Source organism: Oryx dammah, unplaced genomic scaffold (assembly GCF_014754425.2).
Source record: "Oryx dammah isolate SB20612 unplaced genomic scaffold, SCBI_Odam_1.1 HiC_scaffold_10, whole genome shotgun sequence".
NCBI classification, from domain to species: Eukaryota; Metazoa; Chordata; class Mammalia; order Artiodactyla; family Bovidae; genus Oryx; species Oryx dammah.
In genome coordinates, this window is record NW_024070194.1 from 75,795,195 (window position 1) to 75,820,095 (window position 24,901).

The 24,901-nt window shown below is 42.4% G+C and overlaps 1 protein-coding gene across 3 annotated transcripts in view; it reads left to right on the top strand.

Moving 5' to 3' along the window:
* Positions 1–23,425, top strand: part of TASP1 (taspase 1) — a 267,226-nt gene extending 243,801 nt beyond the window's left edge. For all 3 annotated transcript variants that reach the window (XR_005722453.1, XM_040248289.1, XM_040248290.1), the window contains one exon: positions 22,404–23,425. Coding sequence is in view for 2 of the 3 variants with exons in the window: in XM_040248289.1 (XP_040104223.1) it covers positions 22,404–22,496 (93 nt within the window). In the remaining variant the exon portion in view is untranslated. The remainder of the gene's footprint in view (positions 1–22,403) is intronic.
* Positions 23,426–24,901: the final 1,476 nt, after the last annotated feature.

Genomic DNA, 24,901 nt, shown 5'->3' on the forward strand with positions numbered 1-24,901 from the left:
TCTAGGTGGCTCAGTGGTGAAGAATCCACCTGCCAATGCAGGAGACATGGGTTTGATCCCTGAGTCGGGAAGACCCCCTGGAGAAGGAAATGGCAACCTACTCCAGTATTCTCGCCTGGGAAATCCCATGAACAGAAGAGCTTGGTGGGCTACAGTCTGTAGGGTTGCAAAAGTCAGACAGAACTTAAAGACCAAACAACATAAGAGGGAGTTACCAAGAGAAATGAGAAAGAGACTTCCACTTCCAGTTAGGATGAGGAAAGGCAGAGGAGACTGTTGCTCCTATTCCCAATAATGAGAGTGAGCTGGATATACTATAGTCATGGATTTAAAAAATTATCCAAAGAGCTGAGTATAGTAGAAAAATTTAAATGAACTAAACTTCAGAAAGAAATAAGACTTTTCCTAGGAGAGAAAAAAGCTCTGACTGCTTCATTCCTGGCAGAGCAATAGGCGGAGGGGTTTTAAAAGATGTCAGCAAGGCCGTGTATAAAGAGGCAACGTGATATAATAAGAGAACAGGCTTCGGAGTTAGCCAGAGGTGAATTTCACTCCTGAGCCTCCTGCTTTATAACCTGGGACAGGTTACAACACTAACCGTTGGTTTCCTTATCTTTAAAATGGGACTATTACTGATGTTTTCCTAGTATTCTGAATATTAATTGAAAATACAACCACAGGGCATATAATAGAGCTGTTTATACATGTGTTGTGATGGGTAATGGTGGTGCTGGGAGGATCAAGTGATGGCAGAAGCAGTGAGAGTCTCTCAGGGCTAGTGCCTTGCAGCTCCGCAGCCTCGTTCACACAAACTGTGCTTCCAAAGGTACCATCCACAAGATTGACACCTCCTAGGTTTTCATGCTGATTCCCTGGTGGAGATGGTCAGGCTTATTCCTTTTTGCCAAAACGTAAGTCTATTATAAACCAACTGACAAGTGAATTCAGAGATTCCAGAAGAGGAAAAAGAAAATTGTTTGAGGCTACAAGAATGGACACACACGTACGCACACACTCAACCCTGCAATTCAGGACAGTATGGCTGTAATGGAGCCCTTTTACAAAGCTTTCTGACTGGATGTCTACCAATTTGACAGCCTTACAAACAGGTTTTGAAATGAAACCTAAGTTGCCTGCAGCATTCCAGTTAAGCTCACCTAACTGAATAATTTTACTTTTAAAAGTAAGAGAGAAGAATATTATTTACTGGCTACTGTTGAGTGTATCTCAGGAGAATGCAGGCAACCTTCTCAGATTCCCTTGAGCTCTAGACACTGGAACATCTTTAGGTGGTTTGACCATGAATTCTTAAAAGGGACTTCAGTTCCATGGTAGTGGCCAGTGACATTCAGCCACTGGTTGGATTTATTGGACCATATTTTAGATTTATGAAGAACCACTTAGATACAAGTTGGCCTTGGTCTAAGCCAAATATTAGCTGCTTTTGATAGTCTAGTCCTCATATTACTCAATAGCTGAAGGAGTCTGATCCCTGGCAGGAGGCCATCTGCCCTGGGATGGTGTTAGGCGCCGCCAGCAAGCTCTGTACTAGGGAAACATCCCAGACAGCTACATTTGGCAAGCGTGCTTATGGAGCAGAAGGAAAAGTGGCTAATCAGTGATTTTACTTGTACCTTCTGAGCTTGCCCAGAATTTCAAATATAGAAAGTTGTATTTCTTTTCCATGCTCTTAGGACTGCCAGGAGGATCCCATTGGGTCTATTTAGAAAGTCCTTTAGACAAACAGGAGAAGACTGTAGAAGGTTGAATATGTGAAAAACAAACTTTAAGACAGAAGTTTCCTCAGCCTCAAGTTTGCTTCTCAGAGTTGTTGTTAGCTTTATTTTTCTTGCCTAATTAGCCTTATGCCATCAGTTTCTTCCAAATGATTCATTTGACAAAGCTCCAAAGCAATAAATAGAATAAACACAAAGAGGGAATTCACCATGTTGGCAAGAGCATAAATCTTCTTAGAGTTATTAACCATATTTATCCAAATAAATCTCATTTTAATCGTGGTGTAGGGTTGGATCTCTGCAAAGATAAATATGTCTATTGCTTGGACTTGTAGACACTCCATGTTAGTTGCAAGGTGGTGAGTAAACCTTTTCTGTTTTTTATTGTAGCAGCGTGGAAACTAATGAAAACATTGATTTCCCTGCCTCTGTGTACGTACACAGTCATCAGTTTACATAGTTTACATCAGGTGTGAACACAGCATTGGAATGTCACCTTGTTACCCTCTAGTACCCAACATTTTAGGTAAATGGGTACCTTCCGAAAGCAGACACATGCCTACTGTTTACCCACAGAACAACACACACCTGTGAGATGGAACTGAAACAGGCGTTCACGAGAACTATTGGCCTGATTACTCACAATGAGTAAGAAGTGATTACAGGATGGTCTTTTCTTTCTCTTGGTTCAAAAGCAGTGGACAAATGAGGAAAGAAATCCTTTCCTGTTTTTTCCAATCCTAAAACAAAAAAGGCCATAATTTTGGTCATGCCATTCTTATTTCATGTCACCTTCCTAACTTAAAGCGTGGCATTGGTTTCTTTGGTTGTAAATATTCAGTGTCACCCATGGGTTTTATGTTGTAAGAACTCTCATTACATTATTTTATTAAGAAAGGGAGTAGTGAGAGGAACTGAATTTACCGGCATGCAGTGTACTCGGAGGTTCTGATAGCCCTGCAGGACCCTGCATACACGGGCATCCATTCCATAGGAGATGTCTTCTATGGGGGGCTCCACGTTGAATTTGAGGGTGAAATTTTGAGGCCAGATGGTTGTTTGGATATACTTTTTATCCTCACTGTCCCTCCTTCCCCTTAACCTGCAGAGTTGAGCTCAAAAGCTGCTTCAGCAACACATTGCTTTTTTAAAAAAGTTGCAGATATTACCTAAAATTTTTTTGAACTTATACAAAATAGAAATTTTGTATAAAATTTTATACAAGATTTAAATGTTTTAAGTTTTCTGTGAAAGCACAGTTTTCTTCCTCCTGACTTGTTTTCTCATAAGAGTACGTTTGGCTACACTGGGACCCACTCCCTGCATAGCCATGATTAGACTGGTCCCAAGTGGTGGCCTCCTGCTTGGTGGGGCCTGGACATTCCACTCTGCCAGTCCTATGCCTGCCTGCTTCACTCACAGACATCGGAAACTGACCTGTATTGCAGATTTTGAACCCTGAGTGAAGTCTAACTGCTAGAATACATTTTTATTTTAGTACCATTCATTCAAATAATATAGTTTCTGTCTTTTTTTAAGTCTTCAACTTGGAGTGTCCATTCCGTCTAATTCTAAGGATTAAAATTCTTCTCTGCTGATTAATTTTTTATGTCTTGTAAGTAAAGCAGTGCTGTAAATTGGTGAAATTTTAACATTTTAGTAATAACTAATTGAGACATTTGGATATGGTTGAGCTGCTCTTTCTGTTTACATTCCTTTCCAATACTTCTGTGGCACATATGGCGATTTACTTTTATGCTCTTGAGCTGTCATCACTGCACTGTACATGTTTGGACTGTCCTGTCTGCTGCAGTGTTGAAGAGATGAAAAGAAATGTAGAATGAGAGTTGTATTAACACTTTGTTATTAGGAGATGCTCAAAGTACTTGGAAGCAGCTTTTTCTTCACTTGAAAATTAATTATATTTTAAACGTGCTTCCTATAAGGGATGAAAAGCCCAATAATCCCCCGACTTCTTCCATTGATAGGTCTTTTGTATATTATGGTAAAATTCTCAACAGTTATAACATGCCAACAGTTAGAACCTGCTCTGTTAAAAATGGAAGATCTTGGCAAAACAAGCTCTTACTAGGCCATTAGTAATAAGCCCCAGTAGCCCCTGAATAAAACATGCTTCCAACCCAAATTCCTATAAACTTGCTAAGCCAGTTCATACAGGAAGGACCTGGTCTTTAATGTGATAACCTCTTATGTACAAGTTCCTGAATCTTGCAGTTTATGTTTTTGTTCATTAGGCCATACATAATTGGGGAAGAAAAGAAATAAATACAATCTATAAGGTTTTCACCATGAAAGATGACAAAAATCCATTTCTTCTTAACCTCAGTTAACCAGTAGTAGAGCTTATCTGGGATTTATTACCGTATTTAATAATGATTAACTAGGAAAGAAGCCTTGATTCTTTGGCTTTGAGATTTTAACTATTAAAAAAAACTCAGTTTACTTAGGAGTAGAATTTTGATGAAATATAGCAGCTCATTTTTTAAAATGAAATATTTATTAAACAAATACTGTTGAGTGCCCATTAGATTCAGGTTCTTTCCTGAGAACATAGTAGTGAACAAAAAAAGCCAAGCATCCTTGTACTCCTGGACTTACACACTAGTGGGGAAAATACTAAACCAGATAAATAAGGCACAGACTGTGTTTGTGGTAAGTGCTAGAAAGACATGTCAAGCTGGGAGGATTTTAAGAAGTATGAGGTTTCCAGTGTGAGGTGGGTCTCACTGACAAAGTGACAATTGAATAAAGTCTTGGGAGGTTTATGGGAGCAAGGCAAGAACATTCCAGGTATGAAGGGCAGCAAGAGCAGAGGCCTTCAGGCAGGAGTGAGCGTTCCCAGTGCGATGGAGGCACAGTGACAAGCTCAGTCTTAGTGGGTCACAGTGAAAAGTGGGGGACTAGACCTTGTGGGTTGTTATCGGTCGTAGTTAGGATTTGGGCTCTTCCCCTGAGATGGGAGCCATTGGAGGCCAGGGAGCAGAGCAGAGGACTGAGAGTGTCTGCGTTACGTTGGAAGAGGTGACTCCCGCTGCTTTCTGAAAGGGAGCCAGCAGGGGAGCCTGTCGCCACTCATGTGAGCAAGTGATGAGCTGGACTAGGACAGGAGCCGTGCACAGGTGCTGAGCGCCGGCCGGCTGCTGCACCCATGTTAAGGTGGAGCCAGCAGGGTCTGCTGCTGGGCTGGGTGGAGGTATGAGGGAACCGGAGAAGACAGCACTGAGAATGGAGCTGCCGTGGACCAAGGTGAGGAGGAAGGTGAGGAGTGAGGAAGCAGGCCTGAGGGTGTCTGGAGCGAGGACCAAACTGGAGGTGCCTCTCTGAAATCTCAGCATATAAATGCTAAAACACACACACACACACACAACTACAGGGATAGACGAGGTCACTAAGAGAGACCAAAGTCGGAGAAGAGACTTCTGAGGACTTCCCATGTTCATAAGTCAGAGGAGTGAAGGATCTAGCACAGGAGACAGAAATGGCCATACAGATTGGTGGAGAACTAGGGCAGTGTCATAGAAACCAAGGAGGGAGAGTCTCAACATTTCAAGGTGAGGAGGGCATTCCAGCTTTACCAGATCCTGCAGTCTGGGCCCATGAAGTTAGGTCTGAGGACAGACCGTTGGATTTAGCATTTGGAAGGCATGGCTCACCTTGGGAAAAAGCCATTTCAGTGCAGTCGTCAAGGCAAAAAACCCAAGTGGAGAGGGTTTAGAGAGAATGGAAGGACAGAATCTGAGGAAATAGGAACAGGCAAGTCTTCTAAAGAACTTTGCTGTGAATGAAAAGAAATGAAGTGGTAGCTGGAGGGTGAGTTGGGTCTGGAGAATTATTCTCTGTCCTCTTTCTCCAGTGTAACCAGGGACTTCACTTTATGTCCAGAACACTTCACAGATGTTTCTCTACAAAATGAGTTGAGAAGTGGCTTGACTCTTGAGTCCTGGCGTACCCCAACACTGAGTGGTTTGGGGAGGTGAGGGACAACTAGCAAAGGGAACTGAGGTCTCAGTGTTAGGGCAGAAGAGAAGGGAGGTTCCCGTACAGCCGGAATTGAAGGGTGGCTTCCATTGACATCTAGGATGAGCTGGCTTATGGCGTCCACAGTTTCCTTTATTGGCGGTGTCTGACCTTCACATGTGCAGGTGCCCGCCCGGCTCTAAGAAGCATGGACTGGGCTGACGTTCGGCCAGGCTCCCTTTTTTCCAGAGAGCCTCTCCTAGGACCAGCAGAAGCTAGCGCAGGAAGCCTTGCCCTTTCTCATTCCAACATTTTCATAGTTCTTTGGTGTCACATGGGTCAGATCAATAAGTCAGGGAGCAGACGGTTTCGACGAGGAGAATTTTCTTCAAAAAGTCTGTTGGTGGTTTTTATTTTTGCCTCTCCCTAATTCCTCACTGACAGATCAACTGAAATTCTCAGGAAATAGTGCCATTAGACAAATAGTAGTTTCACTCTTTATGATAGTTTCAACATTAGCCTTTCATTTCTTTTCAAATACAAGATAGTCTTTTCAGGCTATAGTAAAAAAAAAAAAAAAATCCATGTTATCTGTCAGCTTACCAAGCAGAAGACTGTAACTGCCATTCTGGGCTTTAACTCACTACATGTCATTCAGGTGCTGAGGCTTCCTCCTCAGGGTCTCCAAGAAGAGGCCACCTGCTGGTTTTTACCGAGGAAATGGTGGCCCAGAGATTCCTCTGACAGAAGCAGAGGTAACCGCCCGCCTCCATGATGCCCAGGGGCCTGCCAGGCGTGGCTGCATCTCCTCAGCTCAGCTCAACACCTCCTGCTCCTCTTCCTTCAGGAAGAAATATCTGAAATACAAAGTTACTCATATGAGGCCACAGAGCTTCCAGAGGTCGAGCCAAGATTCAGGCCAGGCGGTCTGAACCCCAGAACCAAAGCTTCTAAACAGGTCATTGTCAGGAGAGGCAAGCTGGAGATGTATATTTGGGAATCTCAGCATAGAAGTGCTTTCATAAAACGAAGGACTGGATGAGATCACTAAGGGAGTGGCCACAGATGGGAGAGAAGGGGCCTGAGTCCTTGGGAGCTCCTGTGCCATTAGCTCGGGGATGTTGGGGGGCCTGCAAAGGGGACTGAGAAGTTGTGGCCACAGAGGCTGAGGAGAACAGGTGAGTTTGGGGTCCTGGAAACCAAGGAGAGGGGTATATCAAGGAGAAGATGCTGTCGATGGGTCCTGTGTGGACAGCACAGTTATTTTGTTCGTTCTTTCTCGGCGATGCTCAGGAGTGGACTGGGGACACAGTCATGCCCCCTGCAGTGGGTCTCCAACAGAAAGAAAGGACACAGATTAATTCCTCAATAGGTTATGCTGCCGCATTGAATGCCAACTAAATCGCTCTGCTACATAACTGAGAAAATACAGAATGACAGAAGGAAAAGAAGGGCGACCCTGGCCCTGAGTGAGTCCTGGAGCGCAGTGCGCTGCCCCACATCAACCACTGTCAGCGTGTTCGCATACTGCCTTCAGTTTCTGCAGCTGTGGTTGTGTTTTTTTACACAGTTGTGATCGTTTGGACTACGTGGAATGATACATTCTGATTTCTTCTTTTTTAAAAATGAATTTTTAACAGAAAAGTAGTCATGTTCCTATTTGAACATTTAAAGAAGAATGAAGACTATTTAAAAAATCAGAGTAGAGGTCTCTAGAGTCTCAGAATGCACGATTAACATGATGGTGTCAGCAGTGTTTCCATGTCGCCTGTATGATGTGTCTACTGTCCCTTTTCCCTGACTGCCTTCCTCTTTATCCAAGAGGTAACCTAAGGCAGGCTTTATTCCTGAAGACCTGGGGGTTCAAACCCTAGGTGTGGAAATCCAGCTTCCTGGCCCCCACCCGCAAATATTCTGATGTAGATGGCCCAGCACCACTGTCTAACAGGTCCACTCATAAGTTAGGCTGTATCTAAAAGAAAGGTGATACAAGTCCTGGGACCAATTGGGATTTCAGTTACTTCTTAAAAGTGCTGTTTAAAAAAAAAAAAAAAAAAAAACGATAACCAAATTCTAAGAAAATTTAAACATGTGGGTTTTTTGGAAAAAAAAAAAATTAAACAGCCTTTAGAGGGCTGTTCTAATGCAAAACTGTCTAAAATGTTCAAATCAGAAAGAACCTCTGATATAATTGAGTAAAAATTTTCATTTTGGGCTACAAAGATACTGAAACCCAGAGATCTAGTGAGCCTACCCCCTACCCCAGTCTATCCTCAGCAGAATTAAGGCTCAAATCCAGTTCTCTGAATCCCAGAATCAAACTGAAATTTGTAGGTAAAATGTGTGGCAGTAGCTTTTCTGAGCAAGCCCTATTTCACCCTGAAAAACTACTTAGTCATAAACCTCCTGTAGTGAGACTTGTGTCTCTTCACAGAGCCTAATTTAGAATCCTTCATGGTAAGACTTTGTGGGGGTAAAGAGAGCCCTAAATTTGGAGTCCAAAGGCTTTCATTCAAGGCTCAGTTTTTCCACTTCCTCTGGGACCGTAAGCAAACCACATAGCCATTCTGAGCCTGGCTTTCGTTCCACCTGAAAAATATGTATATTATACATCTTTCTACCTGAGAGCCTATTTTGAGGTGGTCTCATCGGTGCAAAGGCACTATGGAAACTAAAGCATTATGCAAATCTAGGGACTTCATATTTTTATTAAGATTTTACAAGAAACTAGTTTCATAAGGAACTAACTTCCACATCCTACAAAGACCTAATTGCCTTCAGAGTGAGATCCATGTGTGTTTCATTCTTCTGTCCCCTCCTAATAAGGACAGAATAAATATTTGTGATATAGTGTAGAGCTTTTATCACCTTTAGCAGAATGGAATATCCATGATAATTCTCCATGTGAGTGGTGATATAATAGGTCCTATGGGCTTACCCTGTTTATGTGGATGCCTTCACAGGGCTTTTAAGCTAAACATAAGGGGCAGTGTTGTCTGCTGTTGCCACTGATGGGCGGTGGTAAAAGAAGTAACACACTTTGCCAGGAGCCTGAAACAGCATGCTGTTTTCATAAGACTGCATTTTCATCTTATTTGGAGGTTGCTTGAACATGATATTTTTATGTGAGAACAATATAACGTTTCCCATTATGTAGCCTCATCTCAGGACTGATGATGAAATTTACCATAATGCTGTCTTTGTGCTTTGTCCACATTTGTCAGTGGTGTTTTATGGCGTCCTTGTTCTAAATAGAAAATGAGGTAGGGGGCAACATACACTAAAATGATTAACATGTGGCATCGGTTCCTCCATCTCTCGATATTTCTAATTTGTTAGGTTGAACTTAAGAATTACATCTTCAAATTGCTCTGGCATATTTCTTACTTTTAGTTTAAGACAGTGAGTGATTGGGATAGAAGTAAAATGCTTGTTTTTAGATTCATTCACAGTGTATACAAGACCTAAAGGAAGTCAGTGTCAGAGAATGTGAAAACTTTGCAAGGTTTCTCTAGAGACTGTCCAACCCAGAGTCCTTGTTTTACAGCCCTGAGATTTTCACTGGTTTTCCTGATATCAGACGGGTTAGGGAAGTGAGCACCCAGATCTTTTGCCCTGTAGTTACATGGGGTTTTATTGTATAAAATATACACGTTATTCTGGATTACATTAAGCAGTTTCATGTGAAACTGTCAACTAGTTGAGTACATCTGCTTTCAGGATGAAGTCTGAAGACCAAACTCTATTTTTAGAGCCTTAAACTGCATTCCAAGCTTTGATGCCTCACACAAGGAATGCTCAGACAGAATATTCTTATTCACAAATTGTGGCTCCTTGAAAGACAGCTCTTGAAAGCGATGGGGAGGGAACTTCTGGGAAAAAGGACAGGGGTGGGAATAGTGTCTCCTGACTCGACTCATTAATGGGGGGAATAAAAAGCCCATAATAGAAACAAAGCAATAAAAAACAAAAATCAACCAAACACACTTCCTCAGCTGTCCTCTGGGCATTGGTCATTTAAGGTCTGCCACGTTCGTGCCAGTAAAAGAAGCAAAAAGCGACTATTATCACCTCAGGTAAGAATTCTCTACGTAAGGGCACAAGGTGTGCTCAGCCAGTATGCCGGCTCCTGCCGCAACTCCCCGCATCCTGGTAGCCTGGTGATGATGCAGAAGACAGGCTGGGCCTGCAGTTAAACCATCGTGTATTCTACACAATATATACATTGCTCTGGGTTGTATTAAGGAAGTTCATGTGATGCTGTTAATAGATTGAAAAATATATTTCACCTAGGACTCAACAATTTGAAAAATAAGGCAGAATTAATAAGGGAAAATGGGTGGGAAAGTTATATCAGGCTCTTCCAATTTTCATGATAAGTTATAAAATTGAACGTGAGACACCCTTGTCCTGCCCTTGAGGAGGGAAAATGCCCTGCAAACAAGGTAGCCCTCCTACCATCCGCTGAATTGCTCAGTGTCTTTCGGGCAGCAGGACGTGACAGGCCCACCAGGCCCGCAGCCCGTGCCCAGCTGTGGTGCCGCTGCCTCCGCCATCTCTCCCGGAGAGGATGGTGTGTGTGCGGTTGTTGTGTAAGATGAGCGTGCAGATGGTGTCAGGTCATATGACTTCTACATTCTGTATCCATCTTGGGAAGTACATAGACTTTTTTCTTTTCAGAGTTTTAAGGTTCACAACTTCAATGTCATTTTGATCATTTTATTTACACGTATCTCTTCAAAATGTCTATAACAAACTTACAAGCTATAATCAAAAGCCCTTAGCACATCTCTGCAAAAAAATGTATAACAAACTTACAAGCTATAATCAAAAACTACAAAACATAAAATTAAGAACTTTAAAATGTCTAATTTGCACTTTGCTCTCTTTCATTTCCCAAATCCTCATTAAAAAAAAGAAAATCCTCTATTTGCTTAGCAAATATACAGAGCCCCCTCCATGAGCCTGGCTGTCTTTTAGATCCTGAGGGAAGAGCAGTGATCAGATAAAACTCCTTGCCCTTCTGAGATTTTGTTCCAAAGAAGGAGACAGGCAATGAACGAGATAGAGGAGCAAAGTGGATGGCTAGGTAGATATGGTAAAGTGAAAGTGAGGGTTGCTCAGTCGTGTCCAACTCTTTGTGACCCCATGGACTATACAGTCCATGGAATTCTCCAGGCCAGAATACTGGAGTGGGTAGCCTTTTCCTTCTCCCGGGGATCTTCCCAACCCAGGGACCCTGCATTGCAGGCAGATTTTTAACCAGTTGACCCACCAGGAAAGCCCAAGAATACTGGGGAGTAGGTAGCCTTTCCCTTCTCCAGTGGATCTTCCCAACCCAGGAATCAAACCGGAGTCTCCCGAATTGCAGGTGGATTCTTTACCAGCTGAGCTATCAGGGAAGTGTAGATATGGTAAGAATACAGGAAACATGAGGCAGAGATGGTGTTGGTCATGAAATGCTGATGAGTGGCCAGTGTAACCCTTCTTGAAAAGGCAGCTTTGAGTACAGATCTGGCAGAAGTGAGCAAGGGAACCCCTTGGGCACTGGGGGGAGGAGCCTTCTGGGTAGTGAGAACTGCACATGCAATGACCTCAGGGCACAAACATGCTGTGTGGTTGAGGAACAGCAAGGAGGCAAGTGGAGACAGAGAGGGTGAGCCAAGGGAAGGGCAGGAGGATTTCAGCTCAGAGAACAAATGCAGCCTGCAACATATGGGGCATTGTTTCATTTAGTCTGTATCTATTATGGATTGAATTCTGTCCCCACCAGATTCTTATCTGAAAGCTCTACCCCCCACTGCAATTATATATGGAGACAGGGCCTTTAAAGAAGTGATTAAGCTCAAACATAGTTTTAAGGATGGGGCCCTAATCCAACAGGATGTCTTCATAAGAAGCACAAATACCAGAGATTTGCACACACAGAGAACAGGCCAGGTGACGATGCTGAGAGAAGATAGCTCCTTGTGAGCCACGCAGAGAGGCCTTGGAGGAAACCTGCCCTACTGATGCCTTGATCTTGGGCTGCCAGCCTTCAGAACTGTAGGAAAGTAATTTTGTTACAGAAGCCCTGGCAGACTAATACGCTGTCCTCACCCTCAGTTATCTATATGAAGAGAACATTCTGCTAAACAGTAAAACTGATCTTGAGCGAACTTTACTAGGTTAACTGACAACAATATTCATTTTGTGTCAGCCTCAAAGGAGCTAACTCATTCTGCAGGTCCCATCTTTGACCTAAAACAGGTGAACCTAAGCGTTAGTCATCCGAAACTCAACTATCAAGTCAGTCCAGCCAGTCTTATTCTCTTTGACAGTTTAAAAGCAGCTCTTACAATTCTCCGATTTTTTCTTTTCTAACATAGAAGAATTGACCTTTGGCTGGTGTGAATGGAGAAAATGCTGTTCCTTCTATTTCCCTCCCTTTTCCCCCACCCAAAGACATCCTCCCTCTATAATCTCTTTCTGTATTTCTTTAACAAAACTGCCTTCTTAAATTCACAGACATGATGAGGAGGAGATATTTGGCTGCTTCTGGAGGTTTATTATTCTGAACCCTGAAAAGGAAGTAAAAGAATCTAGTGTTTATCCTCCCTTTCTTACATGCACTTTGTTTTAGAATACCAAAAGTTGAGAAAGTTCTTTACAGAAGAATTCCAGCTATTTCTATATTGACAGTAACAGAATCAGGAAACCACCTGTTAGCAACTCTCAAAATAATGGGGCCTAGGCAGTGATTGTTAGTGGCTACTCAAATGGGCTAAGCAATAGACTCACTGCTGAAGCACATAGAAGTCAATGCTATGGCACCAGCTTCTGAGAAAAGAAAAGCTTGTTGCAAGGTTGACAGGCAAGGGGCCAGAAAGCATGGTTTAAATTTGTCCCCCCACCTGGGATTTGGTCACACTTTTATTAGGGAGGGGAGGAGGTTGGTGTGCAGAAGCCCTGGTGGGCCAGATTGTGATCAGAGGGCTCTGGGACCTGGCCATTTGTGGTAGGGAGTGGGAGGGGGGCTTCAGCACCAGATCTTCCTGGACAGCAGACCCTCTGCTTCTCAGAGGGCTCTAGAGTTCACCAGGTTGGGTCCTTTGGATGGAATCGGGAAGAGGGGACAACTTTGGTTCCAAGTTGTCTGAGATCAAAAATCTCCTGCATGCTTCTGCTGCATGACTTGAGGTTTCATTCTGTTGTCCCTGGAAAATAACTCAGTATCTTGTTAGAAACAGGACAGGGCCAGTTGGGGGCTCGTTCTGTGGTTGTAAAACCATTAGGCAAAGGTTGAAGGGAGAGCCGTATGATAGAAGGATCAGGCTGCCACTGTCTGACCCCAGTGGACCAATAGTAGTAACCCTGCTGAGAGACAGCTACAGACGTTCGGGTCATCTGAGCACACGCCATAGGCAGAACACAGCGGAAAACTACGACCAGAAATGTCCTTCTAAAGAAGGTAGCTGTGACTTTACTCTGGTGAGGAAATGCAAGGGTCTCCCAGGTTTTCAAGAATAGCTAGAAATCAAGATGCTGTGTGTAACTTCCCTATTTTAAAATGTTTTCTATTAAGTTTTAAAAAGTTGAAAATACCATGTGGCTCAAGCCAGACACATGTGTCAGCTGTCCTTTCTGCAGAAGACATCATTTTCATGTCCTACTGCTGTCCTGTCCTGTTTGCCTTCCATGCCGTGGCCTCTGGAGAGTCTGCCCCACCTCCTTGATCCACATCCGTCCCCTCTCTTGACCTCATGTGGTATTTGTGGCAGGATATCTGTCATACTGTGATTTATTGTAAAAAGTATATATTTGTTCTTCCTCCATGGTTCCTGATTCACAGCTCCCCAAACCCTTGGAATTTCTAAGTGAAAAAAGCGATAGGAGTATCTTTTGTTATATATAATATTTGATCTTTAGTCTTCAGTCTCGCTTCAGAGACATAAAGGTGAAATTAGTATCTTGTTATTCGTAGTAAGACCCTTTCAGCCACACCTGAGTTTATTTTAATGAAGTGACTTTTGGAAAACCCCAAGATAACCTAAGGCTGGGGTCTAGTTACCAAGGGAACCAACCATATAGGTAGAGAGTTGGAAATTTCAGCCCCACCCCCTGACCTATGGGGAGAGGAGAGGGGCTGGAGGTTGACTTCAGTCACCAGTGACCAATAATTCAATTAACCATACCTGTGTAATGATGCCTCCATAAAAACCCCAGAATTTCAAGGTTCCAAGGGCTTCTGAGAATATGAATGTGGAGATTTGGGGAGACTGGTGTCTTTAGAGAAGGCATGGGGGCTCCAAGCCTCTGCCTACCTTCCTTACCTATGCATCTCTTTTATCTGGCTGTTTCTGAATTATATCCTTTTGCAATAATGTAAACTATTTTCCTGAATTTTGTCAATTGCTCTAGCAGATTAATCAAACCCAAGGATAGGACAGTGGGAATCTCCTACTTAGAGCCGATTTATAGCTGGGAGCCAGAAGTGCAGGTGATAATCTGGACCTGGTATTGGCATCTGGACTTGCGGGGAGGCAGTCTTGTGTGACTGAGTTCTTAACCCATGGGGACTGATTATCTCCTGGTAGACAGTGTCAAGATTGAGACAGTATCCACAGTTTGCATGTGTGCTAAGCCACTTCAGGTGTGTCCAACTGTTTGCAACCCTATGGACTGTTGCCCACCAGGCTCTGGCAAGAATACTGGAGTGGGTAGCCATGCCCTCCTCCAGGGGATCTCCCCGACCCAGGAATTGAACCTGTGTCTCTTACATCTCCTGCATTGGCAGACAGATTCTTTACCACTCTCGCCACCTGAAAGTTAAAGTCACTCAGTCGTGTCTGACTCTGCAACCCCATGGACTATACAGTCCATGAAATTCTCCAGGCCATAATACTGGAGTGGGTAACCGTTCCCTCTCCAGGGGATCTTCACAACCCAGGGATTGAACCCAGGTATCCTGCAATGCAGGTGGATTCTTTACCAGCTGAGTTACAAGGGAAGCCCAAGAATACTGGAATGCTCCAGCAGATCTTCTTGACCTAGGAACTGAACTGGGGTCTCCTGCACTGCAGGCATATTCTTTACCAACTGAGCTATCAGGGAAACCTCTCGTCACCTGGGAAGCCCCCCGGTATCCTCAGACTTGAGTTAATTGCTTGCTGGTGTTGGAAAACACACATTGGAGTATTGCAAACTCTTGTTGTATGATCATGTGCCTTTGTTAATGGTTTTCTGATCATTTCATATGGCCTTACTTGTCTTCCCAACAATATAACATGTTCATAAAAGGAAATTTTCCAGTATTCTATCACTTTGGTTTCCTCTGTAGCACCCAAGCATGTTGAGCTGATTGTTTTTGAGCCTTAGAAAATTAGTGATACAGCACACTGGTATATAACAAAGCCCTTCAGTTCAGTTCAGTTCAGTTCAGTTCAGTCACTCAGTCATGTCTGACTCTTTGCGACCCCATGAATTGCAGCACACCAGGCCTCTCTGTCCATCACCAACTCCCGGAGTTCACCCAAACTCATGTCCATCAAGTTGGTGATGCCATCCAGCCATCTCATCCTCTGTCATCCCCTTCTCCTCCTGCCTCCAATCCCTCCCAGCATCAGAGTCTTTTCCAATGAGTCAACTCTTTGCATGAGGTAGCCAAAGTATTGGAGTTTTAGCTTTACCATCAGTCCTTCCAATGAACACCCAGGACTGATCTTTAGAATGGACTAGTTAGATCTCCTTGCAGTCCAAGGGACTTCTCCAATACCACAGTTCAAAAGCATCAATTCTTTGGCACTCAGGTTTCTTCACAGTCCAACTCTCACATCCATACATGACTACTGGAAAAACCATAGCCTTGACTAAACGGACCTTTGTTGGCAAAGTAATGTCTCTGCTTTTGAATATGCTATCTAGGTTGGTCATAACTTTCCTTCCAAGGAGTAAACGTCTTTTAATTTCTTGGCTGTAATCACCATCTGCAGTGATTTTGAAGCCCGAAAAAATAAAGTCTGACACTGTTTCCAATGTTTCCCCATCTATTTCCCATGAAGTGATGGGACCGGATGCCATGATCTTCATTTTCTGAATGTTGAGCTTTAAGCCAACTTTTTCACTCTCGTCTTTCACTTTCATCAAGAGGCTTTTTAGTTCGTCTTCACTTTCTGCCATAAGGGTGGTGTCATCTGCATATCTGAGGTTCTTGATATTTCTCCTGGCAATCTTGATTCCAGCTTGAGCTTCTTCCAGCCCAGTGTTTCTCATGATGTACTCTGCATATAAGTTGAATAAGCAGGGTGACAATATACAGCCTTGAGTAGTTAGTAAATACTCAGCAATTTTTAATTGTTGTATCAGTGACAGCAAAACAGCAGCATTAGAATATTGGCCAGCATGCATTTTCTTCAATGTTACCTTTTATTATGCAGCTAACTTTTCATTAAAGTATCTCATCCTATTTTTAAAGAATATCAAACATTTCAAATAGAATTTCCTAATTCTGGGACGTCAAACAACCTGTCAGATTGTCCTGCATGATGTTTTGTGTCTGACAGTGCTGTGTGTGTTTGAATAATAAGACTCTACAGTTACTGGCATGTGCTCTCATTGCATCAGTGTCTTGTACAGTCCTTGTCAACCTGATGACAAATGTTACTATCCCCATTTCAGAGATGGGGGCCCAAGAAGTTAAGTAACCAGCAGAAGTTACACAGCACATAAGTGCCAAAGCCTGGGTAAAATCATTGTTGGTTAAGATAGCTCCAGCTGCTATAACAAGAAACCCCAGAATATATATGTATAATTGTTCCGTGTTTCTCATTCACATAAAATACAGTTTGGAGTTTCTGATTAGCAGAGGGCTCTCTTCCAAACTATAATTCAGGGTCCCAGGTTCCTTACCTCACATAGGCCTCAGGTCATCAGAGAAAGCACAAGGCGAATGGTTTATAAGATTGATGAAGCCTGATTGGTTTATAAGCCTGAATGCAATCATGAAGCCACTCATGAAGTTGCAAAAGAAGGCTGGGAAATGTGGTCCAGCATTGTGTCCAGGTAGAAGAGTGGCCCAGAAGCCAAGGTGCTCTGGATTCCTAGTCAGTGATTGATGAAAAAAACTTGTTTTTGTTTTCTTAAAAAAACCAGAAACCAAACTCTCAGAATTATGAAACCCATGAATAAAACATTTTGAAGAGCTTTATTTTTTTTAAGCTTTAATATGTCTATCTATATTTTATTTTCCTGACCCCACCAAAGGAGGATAATAACTTGTCTAAGAGAATCTTCCTCCCATGACTGTTGTGGCAGATCTCAAGCAACTCTCTGGCGAGTGGAAAGATGGATTAAAATATAACCACTAAATAAAGGCTTTGAGACTTTCAAAATTAAATTGTGTGCTTGTAGTTTTCCTGGAAACCACAAAAAAGCAGTCACTAAGGTGGTCTTAAAAGATTTAAAGACATGAGTATGACTGATAGGAAGTCTCAGCTACTACTTAGATTGTGATTAGGACATCAAACAGTTATATAATTTCTGTATTATATTTTTCTTTTTCTCATTTTGAAGTCTTCAGGCTAAATATGTTATTATACAATGCTTTTGGTTTTAATAGAAAAAAAAATACAAACCTAAGATTATTGACTTTGAATAGACAGTTAAATTTATAAAGTGATAGTTCTTGTAGGAGTGTTAACCTCAAGGATCTGTCTAGTCATTCAGGGAATTATTAAGAAAGCAGAGAATTCTAACTCCAAGGCCATTGGGTTCCATTGGTGTGGAGACATTAGCATCTTCAGAATCTAAGGTTCTAACACTATAATCACTTGCAAAGTGGGGAAATGGAACCAGTCCATGCTTCTTAAAAAATCTATTTAAAAACAATCTTCACTGTAAGAAATTCGTGTGATTGACTTTTTAACCAAACTGACTGGTCACATGAGTGAAAACGCTTGAGATTCTTTGTACATAAACGTAGCCCCGAAGGGTATGTTCTAGTCACTTCTCCACTCAGTGAACATTTCTAGAATATACTTGTGTCAGACACTCTGACAAGTGCAGGGAACACAGAGGAGTGTGTGCAGGACGAACTCTTGCCTTCACTGGGCTTTCAACTACAGAGACTCAAAAATTCCAAACAAATCAAATCCTGAACAGTTGCATTGAAAACCGTGAAATGCTCAGCGGGGAGTTGTAGGAGCTAGAAGAAGAGCTGCTAGACTGAGGAGAGGGTCCAGTAAAGGTGCTCTTTCCTGGAGAAAGAACTGAAGCGGCGATGAGTCACGGACTCCTTGTTAGAGTGGTGTATGAGTGGGACGTTCCCAGGGAATGGAGGGAGAAGACCCAAAACGCTGCAGCTCTGGCATCTGCTCTGTTCACGTGTGATTTCTCGTAGTTCTGAGTTCCAGTGCAGTACTTTGCTACTTTGGTTTTAAAGATACCGTGTTAAGTTCTTACACTTGTAGGACACGCTTGAGTCTGCCCAGTCCTTATACACTCAGTGTAAAACACTTCACTGCACTTTAAAATGCTGACATGCAGGTTCATTGTAGACAGTGGTCTATTTTTAGGCTCGAGGAATTCAAGCCCACTTCTCCAGAAGAACTTTTAAGAGATAAACACTTGTATAAAATATTCTCTTAAACAGCCCCCACTGTTTATAATATGATTTGATGATCCGTTGAAATCTCCACAGAAAGCATCACATACGTCTTGGTTCAAAGTTTTCCAGGCCAAGGTCATATTTTCTGATGAGTTTGAAGATCATGTTGATGGATGGAACTGGTGAAGTGTTGACATGCGTTTGGACAATAAATCATTTTATTCCTCTCAACACCAAAATCATGCCCAATGTGTTTTATAATTGACTCAGTGATAATTTAGAGAAGTTAATCTTCCCTAAATTTAGAAAAGTTAATCTTAACAACTTGTTTGAGTGAGCATTTCTCACTGTTAGGCAAACAGCTCAATTTATACAAATCTCAATGTATTTTTTGAAGTATTTTGCCCATGTACCATTAATAAATATCTCAAGACCATTGTCATCTTTTCAAATTCTTTTTTATCTTCCTTCCTAACTCTCCTTGATACTTTGTGGTTTAGCTCAGTTTATTTAGATGTTTTTCTATCGTAAACTTGGTCGGGCTGGAAGTGTTAGAACTGAGTTGGATTGGCCATTTGTGTTTTTGTAGATCTCAAGGGATTGTTATCAAGTCCTCTGGCATCCTGGTTTCTTCCTTCTAATTCTGAGTCTTTTTCATGCTCAAAAGAAAATCAATTGTTTTAAGACAGACATCCCGTTGTTCAAGTTACAGGCTGTCTGTACTTACACGGTCACTCTTTGATCTTTTAAAAATTAATTTATTCTCTGTTGCCTCTGGTGCCTGGACTTCCAGGAAGTCTCATTGGGTTCTCTCTGTATCTCCAGGAAACATGAGGATAAATTTTCCTCTGGACTTCTCTTTTTGGGACAGATATCTTAAGTAATGTGATTGGGAATTTTCAACCTATTTGTGAACAGTTCAGTTCAGTCACTCAGTCGTGTCCAACTCTTGGCGATCCCATTAATTGCAGCATGCCAGGCCTCCCTGTTCATCACCATCTCCTGGAGTTCACCCAAACTCATGTCCATCAAGTCGGTGATGCCATCCAGCCATCTCATCCTCTGTCGTCCCCTTCTCCTCCTGCCCCCAATCCCTCCCAGCATCAGAGTCTTTTCCAATGAGTCAACTCTTCTCATGAGGTGGCCAAAGTACTGGAGTTTGAGCTTTAGCATCATTCCTTCCAAAGAAGGAATCCTTTAGTATGGACTGGTTGGATCTCCTTGCAGTCCAAGGGACTCTCAAGAGTCTTCTTCAACACCACAGTTCAAAAGCATCAATTCTTTGGCGCTCAGGTTTCTTTACAGTCCAACTCTCACATCCATACATGACCACTGGAAAAACCATAGCCTTGACTAGATGGACCTTTGTTGGCAAAGTAACGTCTCTGCTTTTCATTATGTTATCTAGGTTGGTCATAACTTTCCTTCCAAGGAGTAAGCGTCTTTTAATTTCATGGCTGCAGTGTTAATATTTCTCCTTTGGGGTCTGCACTGTGGATTCATTCCAGCTAACCCCTTCTTTTAATGCCATCTTATAGAATACAGTTCTAGTCCAGGAAGAAAATTATCATTTCTGCTTTCTTTTGCTAAAATTATGCTAAATATATATATAACATTCATAGGGTTGCAAAGAGTTGGACATGACTGAAGCAACTTAGCACACTCGCACAGGCATACACAGCGTAAAATTTACCATTGTAGCCATTTCAGGTGTACTATGCGGGGGCACTTATTACGTTTACCTTGTTGTGCAACCATCACCCCCCTCCATCTCCAGAACTTCTCACCTTCTCAGACTGAAACTCTGTGCCCATTAAGTAATGACTCCCTAATTCTGCCTCCCTCCAGCCCCTGGCAACCACCATGTTGCTTTCCATCTCTGAATTTTGACTTCTAGGGGCCTCATACAAGTGGCATCGTGCAATATTTGTCCTTTTGTGTCTGGCTTATTTCACAGAGCTTTGTGTCTTTAGAGCTGACCCATGTTGTGCCATGTGTCAGAATGTCAATTCTTTTTAAAGCAGAATATTTCATTGTATGTGAAGACCATGTTTTGCTCATTGATATCTTGATGGACATTGGGTTGCTTGCTTCTACATTTTGGCTATTGTGAATAAAGCTGCTATGAGCTTTGTGGACAAATAATCTGAGTCCCTGCTTTTACTTGTTTTGGGTATATTCTGTGATGTGGAATTGTTAAATCATATGGTAATTCTATGTTTAATTTATTGAGGAACCACTGTATAGTTTTCCACCTTCTTGATCCCTGTTGTAATCACGTGACCATTTCCTGGCTGAAGAGGGTGAGATGAAGGATGAAGGGGCCTAAGGGGCTTCTGCTCTCTCAGGGATTGTCTTTGGTTAGAATGTTCTTTTTAATTGATGAATGATGCCTGAGGAAAAAATTATTTGGCTTCATGCTAATGAATTCCTGAAAGAATAAAAGGCTCTACCACACGGAGCTCTGGGAATTGTGGATTTGAGCCTTAGGCGGCTGGATGTGATGAGGGCTGCTGGGCAGCAGACTCAAACGACACATTGTCTTCAAACTCCTCCCTTGAGGTTAATGAGACGTCACAAGAAACAACGATCCATGAGTGTGTCTTACTGTGGACTTCCCGGTATAATACATCCGTACTTATTAGATACCTCCAGGTACGACCCTCAGATGCAAGCAATAATGAGGCCAGACTCTGGGATATGGTGCCAGAGGCATGGGTCTGGCAGGTGAGCTCAGTGATACCCCCCTCCCAGGAGATGCCACAGGGCCTGCCGTGCCCAGATCTCCACCCAAGAGCTAACAGACCTCTGTCCTGCAGGTTACAGGTGGCTTCCTGCCTTGCACACAGAAACACTAGGTACCCAGAGAACATTTTCTATTTTCCAGAACTTTCCAAATTGTTGACTATGTCAGTTGCTCTCATAGGACTTGTGCAGATACCTAAGAATTAAAATCAGTTAGCCTCCGTGTTGTTCCAGCTAACGCACATGCTTGCATCATCTTTGATTGCACAAGAGGATGTCACCCCTACCCCAGGCTTGGCCACTTCCCCAGCTGCATCGAGTGACTGCACTCTGGGACTTGAGCTCCCCTCTGTTCAGTCCTTAGGAAAAGCTTGTGTAGAGAAGCAGAATCAGAGAGGATTATCTGAAGGATATACAATCCCTGTTCTTCTTAGAAACTCTGACCTTTATCTATCCCTGGATTAAGAGAGATCATCAAAAAAAAAAAAAAAAGGAATTCCTGGCTGACCCCTCATGGAAGAAATTTGCCTGCTGACCTCCTTTTGGGATGCTGTAATACACAGCCTTACAAAGCCCCTTGTTCTTCAGTTGCTGTCTTCACCCATCCGCTGTATGCAGTACCTGCTGTGGGTAAAGCCTGCAAGAGGAGTGGCTCCCTGGACTCCATGCCAGGAAATTTTCTCCTTTGAGTGGTTGGTCTGTGTGATCCCATTCTACTGCATGGACCCCTGTCTGCTCGTTGCCCCCATGAAGCTCAGAGACCAGGCAGCCCTCTGCCTCCAGCGTGGGGGCAGAGCTCAGGCTCGATTTTGTGTGAACTCATGCCTGTCTTTAACTTATTTTGTAAGTTTTTCTTTTTCTTTTTTTCATCCCCTTACTAAGGTGAGGTTGTTGAGTGGTCTGATTTTTGTAAGCTGCTTAATTATTTTAAGAAGTAAACTGAGGGGATAAACATGAATCAGATGTCCTCACTTTTGAATGTTTAGAGGACAAGATGTATAATGTATATTGCCAATTTTGGGCAACTGGAATATGCTCAGTATAGTTGGACTGAAAACCATTCTTGTTCTGAGTATGACTAAACCCTAAGCTCCGTGCTGTCCTGATCTCGGAATCTTCCCCCTGCCAGTGCTGTGCTTGGTATGTAGTAGGTGTTCAGTTAACATCCCCTAAGATTTGAAAAAACAGGATCTGTCTGCCCCTGAGTTACCCACCAGCACAGCCTGGAGATTCTCAAAAGCAAAGAGAAGCCAAGATTCTCTGGTGTTCTCTTAAGATTCTCTAGTGTCCTCTACCCCTTCGTCGCACGTGGAGGGGAGGGAACACAGCTGGCCCTCTAACGGTCTTCGTCTCCTCTGCAGACTCATATTTCCAGACTCCCTCCCGGCGCGGTGGCTGGACAGTCCGTGGCGATTGAAGGAGGCGTCTGCCGCCTGGAGAGCCCGGTGAGCTGAGCCTTCCAGCGGAATCCGGGCTCCACGGGGTTCAAACGGAAGTTGGATGTTTTACCTTCCTCGTTTCATAACTTCTGTCGCAGCCTCGCGTGTCCCTCGCGCGTCCCTCGCCACACTAGTGCCGCTGTAGTTAGCGCTTGGCAACACGCGGGTCTTGGGCCGGGGAGCGGGATGCTGTGTGTGTGAGTGTGTGTGTATGCGTGTGTTCGCTTCTTCAATGAATTAGAAACTCCTCCTTGTTATGTAACCTCAGACCAGGAATGATTAAATCATCTTCCCAAAATGTGTGCTTTAACTGTTTACAGGTAAAACCTAAAGTTGCAGGAAGTGGTTGCTTTCACAAAGCAGTACCAACTGTGTTGATGTAACATGTAATGTGTCTGAAACTGCAGAGTAAATCTACTTGTTGCAATGATTGACAGTGGCAGTGCTCCTGATAACAGTGCTAGTAACAAAGTATTTTTATTTGTTAGCCAGTTTAAGTGGATCCTGTGGTGACTTAAACTGTTGTTCTCATCCCTCATATGGGGCATTTTTCTTTAACAAAGAATGGTTTCAGTGAAACAATCTAGCAGAGAATTAAGGTCAGAACCTTTTTAAATAATAGTCTTATTGATAAAGTTTGTACTTCCTTCCTCAAGCTTTTCTAAGCTTAAATCCTGCATAGTTTCGAGCTGTGTGTACTGTATTATGAAAGAATATTTAAAGAGAACATACAGTAATGCAGTCCTTAATCTGTGTATAATGGAATGTTATTTACAATGTAACACTGTAAATAAGAAAGCAAAATTTATGGGAAAATTCAATATTATCTTTGTTTCTTGTTTAAATATATTTTTAAGATAAAAGGCACAAAAATAAAAGAAGCATATTACTGGATATAGTGTGTGATTCTCCTCTGACTAATAAATTATCTTTTGAATCCTAGAGTGGAGAGTTGTTTTTTATTTTTGTAAAAAGTTACTTTTTCCAGAAATCATACCTGTATGCCTCTAGCTGTGCTTCTAATTATTCAAAATCCAGTTTTATCTCTATGTTTATCTCTATGACTCTGACACCAGCAAGATGAAAGATGAACTTAGTGCATGATTGTGTGGTCAGTGTAGAAGTCCCTAAAATTTCCACTGTAATTTGATTAAAAATATATATATAACGAAGGAAAGGAACAGGAACACTTTGCTTTGAGAAATGGTAGTGGCAGCTGAAAAGTCAATGGTTTCAGTTGATAAATTGCTTCTAAATGTTATATTTAGTGATTCTGGAGCCACATAAGAAAACCAAGACTTTCCTTTTGATTTTACATGTAAGAGGTAACTATCAAGAAGATACTAAAGATAGACTTGCTCCTGCTGAGGAAGTTCCCATCATATAATCATGGCTCTGGGTGGTAACTGATAAAGCCCCAGATGAAATTATACACTTGACATCGATGTATGGCCAAATTATAAAGGAAAGACAACCAAAATGGAGTGGGTGTAAATATGAATGATTTGGGAGTTGCTAACTTATATCCCTCATACAAGCAATTACATTTGTTTCATTGTGTTCTTGTAGACAGGTTGGTGCCATGGTATCTGTTTCTCATTCTTAATGAGGCCAAGAACTTCGTAAGAGATCGGCTGGCTGGTAGGGAGCCTTTGGCTTCAAAAGCTTTCAAAGACCTGTTACCTGTTGGCAGGGTTTTTTTCAGGAACTGGATTGGATCACATAAAACTATCAGGACACTTTGGAATCTGAAAATCATCTGACCTATTTCAACAGGAATGCCATTTCTTTCATCTCCTTTTGACTTTATCCCATTCACATTTGAAAGTTTGGGCTTGTTAAACACCATTTTTATGAAGAGTTTAAAAACTGGTCAGTATAAAAGGGCACAGCCCCTCCAAAAGCAGTTCATTAAGACTGTTTTTCTAGTTGTTTTTTTTTTTTTTTTAATATAAGGACTATTGTGAAACCAAGAGGGGGAAAAATGATACTAAGGATCATGGAGGCAAAAAGTAATGGGGGTAGTATAAGTGCCTTAATTATAAGATCAGATATTGAAGAAAAGATAGTGGCACGAGAAGACTCTGACAGATATAAGATCAACATTGTTTTGCTCAAAAGCAGGAAAGGTAGAAATGAACAAGAGTATAACCTCATTCCCAAGTTTGGCCTTAGTCACCAAGACTCTGAAGCTGTGATTGAGGTGCCCACTTTTAATGTGGATGATCCTAACTACAGGCCTGTTTTCTATTTCTTTTTAAGGCCTGGGCATTTGATGTCTGGTCCTCTTGGATGTAGCCATCCCTGTGATCCTCTCTGAGTTTAGAAACTGGGATTTCTTCTGCCCTTGGCAAGGAGGCAGAGGGTGTGCACTGTATCCTGAGGAGTCCTTGTGCAGACCTACTCACATGGAAGTCTTG